At 32.2% G+C, this 14430-nt stretch overlaps 1 protein-coding gene across 10 annotated transcripts in view; it reads right to left on the bottom strand.

Moving 5' to 3' along the window:
* LOC148626674 (unconventional myosin-XVI-like) overlaps nucleotides 1-14430 on the bottom strand; it is a 92108-nt gene that overhangs the window by 63049 nt on the left and 14629 nt on the right. For all 10 annotated transcript variants that reach the window (XM_088570843.1, XM_088570849.1, XM_088570846.1 and 7 more), the window contains exons 13-27: nucleotides 13763-13877; nucleotides 13381-13528; nucleotides 12850-12955; nucleotides 11983-12100; nucleotides 11324-11395; nucleotides 10023-10158; nucleotides 8366-8588; nucleotides 7218-7311; nucleotides 5475-5627; nucleotides 3665-3819; nucleotides 2795-2869; nucleotides 2265-2470; nucleotides 1665-1776; nucleotides 1024-1120; nucleotides 185-293 (exon numbers count right to left, since the gene is read on the bottom strand). In XM_088570843.1, the coding sequence (XP_088426969.1) occupies nucleotides 185-293; nucleotides 1024-1120; nucleotides 1665-1776; nucleotides 2265-2470; nucleotides 2795-2869; nucleotides 3665-3819; nucleotides 5475-5627; nucleotides 7218-7311; nucleotides 8366-8588; nucleotides 10023-10158; nucleotides 11324-11395; nucleotides 11983-12100; nucleotides 12850-12955; nucleotides 13381-13528; nucleotides 13763-13877 (1919 nt within the window). The remainder of the gene's footprint in view (nucleotides 1-184; nucleotides 294-1023; nucleotides 1121-1664; nucleotides 1777-2264; nucleotides 2471-2794; nucleotides 2870-3664; nucleotides 3820-5474; nucleotides 5628-7217; nucleotides 7312-8365; nucleotides 8589-10022; nucleotides 10159-11323; nucleotides 11396-11982; nucleotides 12101-12849; nucleotides 12956-13380; nucleotides 13529-13762; nucleotides 13878-14430) is intronic.

Here is a 14430-nt window from a genome sequence, read left to right as displayed (position 1 = left end):
TGGGAGTCTCCCCCTCCTAACGTGGGATGGTTAATAGGTACACATTTACAAGATTTCAAGATTTCTGTTCAGATCTAAGTATAGTATTTAAGATTTCACACAAAAAAATGTTGATGGATGGCCAGACAGACTGAAGAAGTGAAGACCAAACAGCACCAGCATCATCGACAGGGCCTTAACTAACCTTTCTTTATCAGATCTTCTCTTCCCAGGAATGCCTATTGTCTGTACTTCTGCTTCTACTGCCTTTCTTTTCTGCTCAACTATTTTTACTGCTAAATGTCTTCTTACAGCTGAAATTGAAGTAATGATTGCACTATTTAAAATATATAATGTAACTGGATTAGAACCACAATTTGAACTCGCATCACAAATTAACATTACTGAAGTGAAGTTTTTCTGAGCATTTAAAAACTTAACCATATCATTTCTCTAAGTTATCAAAACAAAAAAAATCAAAGCTTCAGAATTTATAATTTATAATTTAGGATGTTTTAGTTTGTTTCTGCTTGTTTTATGGCAGTCAGTACCTTTATCTCTGTAACATATAAATGAACTTCATCAATTCAAGTTGAACAAAACATTGAAAAAGTGTGTGCAAAGCTCACTAGGTGATACCATCTTCACTCCCAGAAACCACATAAAAATTTCTAAAAGTCATTCAGATGAAAAAAATAGGTGCACAATGGCATCATGTGATAAACAATTTGTGAAAGTCATTAAATTTTATTCAGCAGTTCAGAGGAGTTGCAGATTAGAGCTGGGGAGGGACAGACATTACACCAATAGGAAACCCCAAAAGTCATTCAATCACATGGGGATAAAAAGGAAATGCACTATAATGGCATCAAACAGCATTCAATGGATTTCAGCATTGCCCATTGGAGCTAATGACAGATGAATGGACAGACAGACAGACAAATAGCATGATTACTATAGACCTCCTTTGAATGAGGGGATAAATATCCTACACTCATCAGATACCATTCATAGTACTTTGTAAAGTATTTTTATTTAGCCTACCTGACTGAGAAATAATTATTCTCTTCAATATCTGATCATTGGCCTTTTCCAGCTCTGCAATAATATTATCTGTCATAAATACTTTAGTTTTTCCAATCTGAAAAAAACAAAATTAATCAAATAAATACCAAATAATAAAAAAAAAGGTATTTTCTATAAATCATTACATGATGCCCCAATTTTCCCCTTGTATTTTGGTTCAGTTTCAATGTATATAGGAGAATGGAAATGCTGAATATTGGGATGAAAAATGTCAGCTCAAGACCACCAAAGGTCTTCAATGAACGATGATGAAACCCTCCCACCACAGGGCAGGCTGCAGATGGCCCCAAAACATCATTATACACATCTAGAGCAAAAATGTTGCCCCATATACTCCAGCAACACAAAAGTAAGCCAAAAGTGAACCAAAAAAAAACATACATACATAGGCCAGAAATCCATCACTTGGGATAGGCGCAAAAATTGTGGCTTATCTTGAACAATGAGACCTTGAACATTTTGTGAAAAAAAATTAAAAAAGAAGGGGGAGTGATATTTTAACACAATAGATTATATCATTAATAAAGCTATTATATCTCCCTTTTTTTGTCTTTTATGACCATTTCATTCCCACACTTCAAATCTCCCTATAGAGTTACCTTGAAGCCATCTTTCTTTCCTAATAGACAATACTGAAATATTTCTTTACATTTCTCTAGGTCAGGTACCATACTGTATGATGACAAACAACACATGACCAATGGTTTAAATCTTAAATAAAAATTTAAACACACAATTCAGAACATTTTACATTCTAACCACCATTGCCATATTAAAATAATATATACTGCATTTAGTGGTAAGCAGTCTTAGTAGTGAAGACATGGCTTTTAAATATTGCAGGTTTTTTTAAAGCTATTGTATTCAAAAGTTCATAAGTGTAGTACAGAGTTTTTACTGTAACAGAAGTTGAATATTTTGTTCTCAATATTCTCTAAAACAACTGCATTTCAGTCTAAAATGAAAAAAAATCACAATATTAACTGCAGTACTTTCTCATAAAATAAAAGATATTTTAAAACATGCTTCCTATGTTTCTTAGCAAATTAATACCGTTTTCACTGTATATATGTAAGCAGTTTAAGAAAGCATGATGAGCCACATCAGAAATGATCTACTATTATACTTTATAAATGCATGTTTACAGAGAATGTGAAATAATCAAACAAGTAAACCATTTGGTAGTGATTTATACAAACCTATTGACAAGATCATGGAATTTTATCCTGAAAGAATACCCAAACTTCTTGATCCTGATTGTCTCTACGATACCAGTATATCTGAGTTGTGCTAGGATGTATTCTCCTACGAAGGTCATGGGAGATTTGGTTGTGTTGGGTTTTAGACATCTAATGATATGTGGAGTAGAGGTCTGTACTTTGGTCATAAGCTCTGATAATGAACACTGGAAATAAAGACAATTGTTATCAGTCTCCTCTGCAGAGGTGCATTTGCTTTTAAAAGCATCACACATCTCCGATGCTCAATACTATACTCCACTACATCTTTGTGTATATCAGTAAATAACACTGATAAATAGACGTGTTAGAAAAAAATAATTAAATATGTGAAAGACAGCAAAAAAATATGTATCTGCAACTGTAGACTCATGTCAGTTATCAACTAATAAAACACAGGTAAAACAGAATACCTTCTTTCCACAGAGCGGGGGTGTAATTAAGGACTGATAATTAACTATTAATAATACATGTATAAAACTACTGCAAACCTTGAAGTGGTAAGCCATTGTGGCAGGTCCCTTCCTTTCTGATGCTGATATAGCTTTAGCTACTGGTTGTTTGGACTGAAACAAAAACAGTAAATTTTATCCCAAATTGAGTTATAATTCATGTGAATGAGTTTATGGTACCTATATACTCCTTACATGTGAGTTCTTACACACAAAAATAAATCTTGGAATATAAAGAAACAATATTCTTCATCAGCTAAATCAGAAAAGAAAACAATTTCTATTCATGCTTGACAAGAATGTTAGGTATGACATGCCTTACCAACAAAACATACAAGTACATCATGAGCGGTATCGGCCATATCTAACGCTACATCAACGTAAAAAATGTCATGCCTTACCAACAATACATACAAGTACAGTGTGAATGGTACCGGCCGTACCTAACGCTACGTCCCTGTAAATAACTTCATGCCTTAGCAACAAAACATACAAGTACAGCATGAGCGGTACCGGCCATACCTAATGCTACGTCCATGTAAATAACGTCAAGCCTTACCAACAAAACATACAAGTGCAGTGTGAGTGGTACCGGCCGTACCTAACGCTACATCCCTGTAAATAACGTCATGCCTTAGCAACAAAACATACAAGTACAGTGTGAGTGGTACCGGCCGTACCTACCACTACATCCCTGTAAATAACGTCATAACTAAAAAAAAACTTTTTTTCCTTATTTTCAGTTTTTATATGTTATTATATGTAATTTTATTTATTCTGTTTGCTATATTGTGTATGTAGATCATCTCTGTTTCAGGCTATGTACTTAAATTAGTTGCCTTTGAAAAGTCTTATTTTTGACACGTCAATACTTTTTGTCAATATTCATTTACAGAGAAAGCCTGTTACCCTATCTGTCTTCCCAGCTCTCAACCTTCTGAAGAATTCAAATGGTGACTTTGTTGTACCCCTTCTAGATCTCTGTTGTCTTGCACTGGGTGCCAGAGATCCAGTTCTGGTTATCTTGGACTGGAATAGGTCCTTTATAAGAAGACTGTTGCTAGCTGAAATAATTAGAAAATATTTGATTTAAAAATTATTCCTACATTTGAGATTTATTAGTAAAATTCAAAACTTTAAATACTGCAAAACAATGAAATGTGTTTATTTTTATGATTTCTGTCACAGCAAAGATAAAAATATATTGAATGTCAAACTTCTATCATTGTCTTTTATATATTTATTAATTATTCAAGCCTGTACCCTGGATTCAAAAAATGGGGTGTTTTAATCAATAGCTTAAAACTTTGTAACTGAAATTCACTTTTATTTCTTTTAAAATGAAGGAAATTTAAGATAGCAGACAATTCTATTAAAAAGGTTGTGTCGTTAACAACAATTGTCTCTCCTGTGTACAAAAGTAAGTGTGTTCAGCAATTTCGCTCAATTTGAATGAAATGCTTTGCACAGTGCAGCTTGATACAACAACAGAGGTTGAATCCTGAACAGTTGGAACATTTATGGACACACCAGTCAAGCTGGATACAGCTTTGAAATTTCATTGTAATTAAATATATGATACAGGTTAAGAATTAGACCAGAATCAAAGTGGCCCCATTTTGGTCCCTTATTCATAAATGGTTCCAATTACAACCTGAATAAAATGTTTCACAAGGGGCCGCTTGATACGACTGTAGAGGTTGAACCTTGAACAAGAAAAAATTGGCCAAGAATGGACACAACATTCAAGCTTGATACAGCTATGAATTTTGACTGTGATAAAATATTCGTCACAGGAAAATAATTTGACCAGAATCGAAGTGGCCCCCTTATTCTTCAAAGAGCAAAACTCAAAAAATCAACTCCAGCCTTTCTTCGAGGGGTATGGCATCTTGTGGTGTAATTTCAAAGAGATCCATTCAGTTTTACTCAAGTTATTATCTGCTCATCAGGTCCCTTTTCAGTCCCTCATTCCTATACAGTTCAAATCAATCTATGTTTTCCTTTGATGGTTTTGCACCTTGTAATAAAATATTAAAGAAATCCATTTACATGAATTTTAGTTATTGTTCAGACATCATGAAAATGCTTGTTTCTGGCCCCTTTTAGGCCAATAATTCCTAAACGATTCAAGTCCAACTCCTACAATCAATCCAAGGCTATGTAGTATATCACCTAGTTGTATAATTTCATAAAGTTTTATACACTTACACCAAAGATATTATCCAGGCAAGATATGACAATGACAACTTAATGATGACCACAAAGGCAAAAGCATGATATCATTAAGAGACTGCACATTTTTTGTGGTCATACAAAAATCCATTCCAGTCTTTTTTAGAGGTATGGCACTGTGTGGTACAATTGCAAAGAGATCCTTTCACTTATAGTCGAGTGATAGCCTGGACATTATGATATCCGGCTCCTTTTTGCCCAATAATTTTTAATCGGTTCTTACACATTAATTTGTGGTTTGACGACATTGATCCTGACAGCATACCATTATATGACAACAATTTTTTTGCAATTGTATAAAAAAACTTATCTAAGAACTCAGCAGCCCTTTTCACAAAAAATCGTAAGAGTAAAATCAGTTGTAAGTTTACAATACTTTGATCTACTATGACGTCTTTAGTTGTGACTAATATACACTTATGATTTTTTTGTAATAAGAACCGTTGGTCTTTTAATCATTCAACAAAACCATTTGGCAACTTACTTTTCATGGTATATATAATAGCATTAGGAAGTGTGTCTCTGTTTTTATCTAGAGTACCCAGTAAGTTATATGACACAGCACCAGCATAGTGAACAATCGTAAACACTGCTCCTCCATCTTTAGGGGTTTTATATACAGTCGGAAATTTCTTTCCTGAAAGAAGTCAAAACTTTTAATAAGATCTTTGATATCATAAAAATATTTTCAAGCAAGAACAACAATGATCAGTCTTTTAGAAGCATACATGACAATCGTAAATGCTATATCTACATTTTTGGAGGTTTCATATACATTGGAAAGGTTCCTTCCTAAAAGAAGTCAAAACTATCAATAAGACATTTGAGATGATGAAAATATTTCAAACAAGAATTAAATAACCTTAGTGAGCATGTTCACATACCCCACTCATCCCCATGTTGGATACTGAAGTAAAATTGTGTTTGTAAGAGAAATACATGTTGAAGGACCCCGATAAAAAAGGAATAACAGTGTTTTTTAGGCTTTAGACCTTTATCTTCTAACTAAATTCTGTCACTCAGAATGGTAGTTTCTAACTCCAGACTGTGATTTCTTTGAGTTTTAATTAAAAAGTAAATATCATCATAGCGGAACAAAACATACACTTGACCTGTAACTTATCATGGTGAACTTATATACCAAGAATATGCAAGCATTTAGAAAAAAAAATTCCAAAAAACGGTTATTTCTGTGAATTTAGCTCAAGGCCCGTAATTTCGGTAAAAATCATCAGATCAGAATGAAATAATAAACTTGGCCTGTAACATATTATGGTTAACTTATATACCAAAAGTCATGTCAACATCTGCAAGTGTTTAGAAAAAAGCGCGGAAAACTTATTTTTGTGAGTTTTGCTAAGTTCAAGGCCTGTAATTTCGGTAAAAATCATCAGATCGAAACAAAAGTTGAACTTGACCTGTAACTTATCATGGTGAACTTAAATACCAAAAATCATGTCAATATCTGCAAGCGTTTAGAAAAAAAGTCCCGGAAAACTGATGATGGGCTGACCGACTAACAGGGGGCTGATGGACAGACCTACGGGTCAAAAACATTATACCCTTTGCAACTTCGTTGCATGGGGTATAACTACAATGATCAGTCTTTTTGAAGCATATAAATGACAATCATACATGCTATGTCTTTGTTTTCAGGAGTTTTTTTATAGTTCAGAATTTCTTTCCCGAAAAAATCAACTTAAATGTATCAATTAGACAAGAACTAAAAATATTATCTGTTTGTATATGAAGGTTAGCCAAATTCCTTTTGATTATAATTAATCAAACAACAATATCTTCAGCTTGAACATGTTCAGAAACATATCTACCAATAAATTAAAGGGATTTTAAAAATTCAGTGGTTATTGAGCGATATTTTTTTTTTCAAATTTTGTCAAAATAGGTATATATTAGGTGGGGTTTTTTTTGGCATTATCAAGATAAATCCTTCTTTGGTACCATAAAAAAAACCCATACTGGAAGTGTAACAATAATAAAAATACTGAAATAATATCTGAATTTACTGAAACCTTTAAAAACTTCATTATAGAAAATGTATATTATGAGAAACATCCACTAAAAATAATTAGAAGAAATTTGAAAAATAGCAAACTATAGTATTATATTTCCTATATGCAGAATCAATGTTCATGATTTGTATGCCCTTTATGGTCTATGACTTAAAAAAGTTCTATTTTACTCATATAAAAAAAACAAAACAAATCACCTGGTCCTTGATGTAACTTAGCAGCCAAAGAAGAATCAGAGGCTTTTGGGAACATGCTTTCCTCATCCAAAATGGCAAAAACTCCAGTGTGTTTCTAAAACAAAACCTTAATTAGTTATACATCAACATTCATAATGGTAGGTAACTTTAACTGAATTATAAATAAGAGGAAGTTTCCATAGAAAAATTCAGTCCAGATTTTTGTTTGCTTAAATGTTATTAAATGCAGAGAAATATCAGACACCCAAAGGTAAGATTTCAAGATTTCTAAAGAGACTCTACTGAGGAAGAGAACATTGAAATCTTACCCGAGGATGTCTGAGAATTCCTCCTCTTGCTTCTTTCAGTAGTGTTTGATTCTTTTTCTCACTTAAAATTCATTTTATGATTAGAAAGCCAATTTAGAATGCTGTATCCGCTAGGGAAATTCCTTTCCCATGAAACATTTTATTGGGATGTCTCATGATGCAGATGGATACACCGTAACGATCTAGGAGTTCGTCATCATGAACTTATAGATCGTTTGGGTGTATCCATCTGCACCATGTAAACTGATTTGACTTCTTATGAGTAACTCGGCAGGTGTTTTTAGATAAGCAGACAATGCTTACCCTACCTATGCACCTGATCCATGCTCCCAGTTTTTAGTGGAGTTTGAGTTGCTCATTTACTTTTGTTACTTTTTTATTGTTTTTGTTACTTTGTATGCATCATTTTGGTTATTTTATGTTCTTTGTTGTGCCAGTCTTGCATAGGGGAGATATATCTACACTTTTTATCTATAGATATGTTAGAAGCAGGTATGTATGACCTTAATCCTGAGATAAGCATGACTACACAGGCAAAGTTATTTCACATGATTTTCACCTGAGTTGAGCAAATAAATTAAGTGACAGAGTTCACGTGAAATTCGGGTGAATGGAGTCTTCATGTGAAATTCACACGAAATGTTCACATGAAATTTGTGTTTAGTGAATTTCACATGAAAATCATGTTAATTTTATGCAAATTTAACAAAAATTTCACGTGAAGCTCAATTAACATGAATTTCACATGAATATATTTGCCTGTGTATCATTAGAAGACAGACAGACATGTAAGTTATGAGTAGTGGTACATTTTCAAATAATTCTTCACCAACTACATACCTCCATGAATGTATCAATAATTTCCTGATTGTTCTTGTAGTTCAAATCAACCAATTGAATTCCTTCTAACATACAGTCCTGCTGCTCTTTGTAAAACAAGTGTTCATTGGTGAAATTCTGCATTTGTTCGTTGGCCAAGTTGATGCAGATCTGCTCAAAGCTGTTCACTTTAAAGTTCTCAAAGCCAAATATATCCAAAATACCAATCTGTGCATCTTCGGGACTGAAAATAAAATTTCAAAACCTGCCTATACAGAACCACTTTGGATGTAAAGATATTTAAATTTTACCAAGTAAATTCAACATTTCATAAAAATTATGTCTTCATGACTTAAAAACATGACTTGTTTAGACAGGTATTAAGTTTGTATTATATTCAATTGATTGTATTGGAAAAATTAATTTTTTAAGTGAAAATGAGACTAGCTTCCTTATAGAAGTTAGCAGAAGTAATTTCATTTCCTACTTTATCTTGTATACAAACATTTTGTTAAGCCAAACCTAATAAAGATTTGGTATCATTTTGACAATCATAAAGGAAAAAAAGGCAAAAAAAGCACAAACCTAAAGCAAAGTACTGATTTCAAGAAAAAACAAGCCAGAAATATTCATTCATATACTCATACCATTCCCAGTTTCATTGGTTCTCCAGACGTTTTTCAAGGAGACATTTCTTTTTCCAGCTATATTGTCCCAAAAAGTGATGATGATGATTTACATTGTTAATAGTCAGAAATAATGATATGAGAGAAGTGTTTTTTTTATGTTTTATTTCATTAATATGTTAATAACTGACAATGATACACCCCAATAAGGAACAATGAACCTGAGAACCAAGATAATTTTTTAAGGAGGTAGAACTAAGGTAAGGGACACAATTCTTACAAATCATTGGAACTTTTGTATTAACCATTTTACATCAATCTCATGTAAGCATCAAAGTAACTTGGATTGATTTCATTCTGTTTCAAAGGATAATTTGAAAGACTAGTGAAATTGATTATGATGCGAACATATCACTGATTTCAAGGGTTATGTCCCTTACCCAAGGTCTACCTCTTTAAATGGGGAAGTTGACCATATGTTAATACATATATGAAGTTCACAACAGCCCCACTGGATTTTACCTTTTCTAATTACACACAGTGGACATAAGTGTAGGGGCAATAAACCCATTATTTGGCACATAATTTAGGGTAAAGTTACAAAAGTTTCAACTTATTTAGACATCTTTGCAAAAGTTGATAATTCACCAAAAATTATGGTTGCAAAAAATAGGGATATTGCTCTTATTTTGTAAAACAAAAATTGTAAATATTTTCAAATTGTTTAGAAAATCCTTCATATATAGTTGAAAACTGTGCTATCATGTGCCAAACAAGGAAATGGTAAAAATCCATCTTTGACCTTATGTATGAAGATATGAAATTTTAATTACTGTAAACTAAAAAATTATTGCATGCATTAGTTACTGCATTTTTTTTTCATTTTGAGCAAAAATGTTATTCATATATTTGAAATATTGCGAAAAATGCTGTTCTTTAGCTCTACAAAACATGCAATAATAAAAATTCATATTACTGCAATTAAAATCCTTTTCCATTTTTTGCAATAATATCAACACTGCAATAATTTCAGAATTTACTGCAAACAATACCTCTGATATTGAGATTCAACAAGCTGGTTAATACCATTTACAATCCAGCTAAAAAGGCGGCTATAAATAGCTTTAGCGAGAGCATCGCGGCAGTCAGATGCCTGTTGTACAGTTCTCTCTTTTTTAATCTGCTCACCTGTTAAAAACACCCAATACACCATGCAAACATACAAACACACAGACTAGTAAAATACAGTAGGACATCAACCATCTGAACTTTAAAATACAGTAAACTTGGTACTATTTTCATAAATTTTTAACTTCTTTTAATTTGCTGTTTATTTATCAAATTCATACTGTTTCAAAATGTTTCACTGCAATATAGTTAACTAGTTTCTAATTTAAACAGGTTTTTTATCTGTCAAAAACAATATTTTCAAAGATGTTAATTCACTAATTCTACTAATGCTACATTATTTCCAAATCTACTGTTTTGAAAAGTTTTATGCAAAAGATAAATAAAAATACCACCAAATTAAGCAACAATACATACAACATCAATGGAAACATGCAGACAGCAAATCAATACTGAAACTTTTTAAACGTATCTAAGACAGAGCTTATAAAATTGAAGTTTTCCCAAAAGGAGAACATAATAGAATTAGGCAACCTTTTTTTTGAATTTAAGAACGTGCAAAAGTAAATTAAAAGGCAGAGGCAAAAAAAACAACACAAACAAATTTCCTGTCAATAATACATTAATCTAAGATCTATCAAAGAAAACAAAACATACACCACTATCCCCAGTAATAGTCACGGTATTTCAAACATTTTCTTTACCCCCCACCTTATTTCCTTCAACCCTTTAATTTCCATCAGACGGACAGGGACCAAGTTCAAAAACATCTTAATTTAATTTTTTACAATTTTTCATCCATGATTCAGTTACTGCATAATTGTACAATTCAAACCATAGATTTATGCAATTTTTTTTTCAGAAGTTTCAAAAAATGGGGCCTTGGTCAGTTAATGACTCAAGCAACTATTTTAAAATGGAGTTTTATAAAGTCATGCTTGGATATGTTACCATGGAGTTATTGAAATAGTTTATAGATAAGGTCAGTCATTCACTCAATCTACCATACACCTACTGTAAAAGTATTAATTTTCGCAGTGAACATAAAAGCACAAAATTGTACCCACCAAATTGATTTTCAACACTATATAGTACTTATCTTTTTCGATTACACAAAAATTGATACCCACAAATATGTTCACTTTGTAGAATCCGTGAAAATTACCAACTGCAAACATGAATACATTTACAGTATATATATTTAAGAAGTAGTACTTTGAACTACCTCTTGTGGTGGTATATTCAGCAACCAAAGCAGAACCAAGCTCTTCTGGAGAAATATCTAACATGGTAGAAACTGCAAAAACAAATGCAAGAATTTATCATATATATGAAGTAATATGGAAATCTACGGTGTTTATTCATTTTACAGAAATTTAATTTGAACAACTGTAAACAGAGATTGCCATGGACAAAAATGATATTCAAAAATTATATGGGTTTCAGATTTCATGTCATTTGGGATAAATAAAAAGTAGTCAGGGAATGAATTAAGCTGCAAATTTTTCTGGTATGATTTGTGAAAAATCAAAGTTTTATGCAAAGTTTAAGGGCTATATATGTATCATACAAATTTTAGGTGTAGTATATGCCATACTAGTTTTAGGGCAGTATATAACATTCAAATTTTATGGACTGTATATGCCATGCAAATTTTAGGGCCAGTAAATGTGTACTAATTTTAGGGCAGTATATGGCATACTATTTTTAGGGCAGTATATAACATTCAAATTTAAGGGCAGTAAATGACATGCACATTTTTACATGCAGAAAATGCCATGCAAACTTAAGGGGTGGTATATGCTGGGTCTATTAAAGAATAAACTCAGGAACAGAGCTTTTACATGTCCTCTAAAATGCAAAATTTTGAAAAAAACGCAGTACCTTCTTCTACTTTTACTGGGTCAATTATGCCAGCAGCATCATTGTTGTTCTGGGGACAGAATGTAATGTCACCAATATGGATGACAGCAGCCAGAGTCAGGAGTAAATTCTGTATATCCTATTAATAACAGCCAGTTATGAGAGTTTTAATATCATCAAAAATATTTCCACAAGTACCATAGCACACTGTAATTCATAGGTAATAAATATGCAACCCAGTGTATGTGTTATTCTTTCAAAACATTTTGCAATAATACCATACTCCCTTAAATAGCTTAAGACCCCTTTATTCTTGGCTCTGGAGATAATTATGTGTACATTCACATTAATAATGGACCTCTTTTTGGAGTAATTTCGTTCAAGACTAAGTTTGTACTTTCATGAGATAAATGCAAGCAGTTAAAATTCTAACATTCTTACCAAACTTTTTACAGGAAATTGTCACTTTTTTCTCGATACAATGACAAAGAAAATTTGATGTGATGTTTTAAATAAAAGTACAAAATCAAACTACATGTACATACATCTGTAGCAAACCCAATGTATCCACGCCATTGAAATACATGTACATATATCTGTAGCAAACCCAATGCATCCACGACATTTAAATACATGTACATTTATCTGTAGCAAACTCAATAAATCCAACACATTTAAATACATGTACATATATCTGTAGCAAACTCAATAAATCCAACACATTTAAATACATGTGCATACATCTGTAGCAAACCCAATGAATCCAACACATTTAAATACATGTACATATATCTGTAGCAAACTCAACAAATCCAACACATTTAAATACATGTACATATATCTGTAGCAAACTCAATAAATCCAAGACATTTAAATACATGTACATACATCTGTAGTAAACCCAATGTATCCAAGACATTTCTTTAGATCCCAGAATTTCTCCTTGTTATCCTTAATCTCTGCTGTTGTCAGCTCAACCCTGCTTCTAACATATCTATAGATAAAAAGTCTAGATATATCTCCCCTATCAACAAATATTTCTGTATAAGAGCCATCCAAACAAAGGGTGATTAATGATTACTGTAAAAAATTCTCTTTTACAATGAAAATCAAATAATTGGGTCAGTAACATAATCTTCAGGCTTTTAATTTGTAAAAATAATTATACAATTTGGGTTTCTTCAGAGGAAAATTTATTTAGATGAAATTAACATTCCTGAATCCTGTTCTACCTGACTCTTTGTTATTTAATCCTAATTTTCCATTTACAAATGTGTACTCTTTGGTATTTTTCACAAGTCTGTATGTATGAAATGTTTTCCACTGTGTTTATTACAGTGAAATAAGTTACATAGGAAATATTTTTCCTATTTCTAATTGTAATAAAACTAATTAAGACATTCAAAACAGGTGTTCTACCTGTGGGCATTTGGAGATTTTATATGAAAAACATTTGATTCCTCAGGTGTCAGGCCACAGAACATCCAGTAAAAGACATGAAAATTTCTCTCGCCCTCATTCTGGTAAACAACTCTGGACTTCTCCAATAGATACTCTGTCAGTCTAGCTGAAACCAAAAAGAAATTGAAATAACGATACAAAGAGCAATTTATCATCAAAGACAGATTAACACAAGCATGAATGCAAGTAAATAAAGCAATTACATAAAGTGTTATTCCTTGCGAAAAAATACCTCAGTTGCAAAAAGCATTTACTTTATTCTTTCAAAGTCAAGAGAATCAATGAGATAGGGTTAAACTCAATGTTGTTTTAACACAAGGCTCTAGAAATATCTATTTACCTCCTACCATATTTCCTTCACCATTGAATGTAAGGTCTATATACTTGGCAAATCTACTGGAATTGTCGTTGATTAAAGTCTGGGCATTACCAAAAGCTTCCAATAGTGGTGCCACCTATTAACAATTTTAAAAAGAATAAGAAAATCATATAACAAGAAGTTTAATGCCTAAAATGGAGGGGGGGAATCACCTGCTTAGTTATCCAGCCCTACATATATCTAAACGTTTGCATTCTGTGGAATTATGAGCATTACACCTATTTTTTTCATTTAAAAAGAGTCCTTGGAAGTTATGACATGTAATTTGGCAGTTGTGCCATAAATGCATGTTACGCATGTCTGCAGTATGAAGATGTTTACAAAGTCCATTAACATAGGAGTGAAAAATTGAAACTTCATAAAAAAGTTAACAGACAAGGCAATCTCCAAAAAGCTGTTTTAATTTAGAAATAACTTCATTAAAGATAATGTGCAACATATCTATGAAGAACAGACAGACAAAATGTTATACAGTAAATTAGGATTCAGTTACAGTACCTGAACCTATCCATGCAACTATGATTGTCATCTGTCATCTATCAGTTTCTGATCAGTCATTGATCCATCAAACCAATCTGTTAATCCAATGATTGCATCATGTAACTACTGATCAATTAATATATTACGGA

The sequence above is a fragment of the Perna viridis genome, chromosome 2 (genome assembly GCF_037379345.1).
Source record: "Perna viridis isolate PV_CMFRI_1.1 ecotype Kerala chromosome 2, ASM3737934v1, whole genome shotgun sequence".
Classification (NCBI taxonomy): Eukaryota; Metazoa; Mollusca; class Bivalvia; order Mytilida; family Mytilidae; genus Perna; species Perna viridis.
Note: the sequence above shows the minus strand (reverse complement) of the source record. Positions and strands in the feature narration are given on the sequence as shown.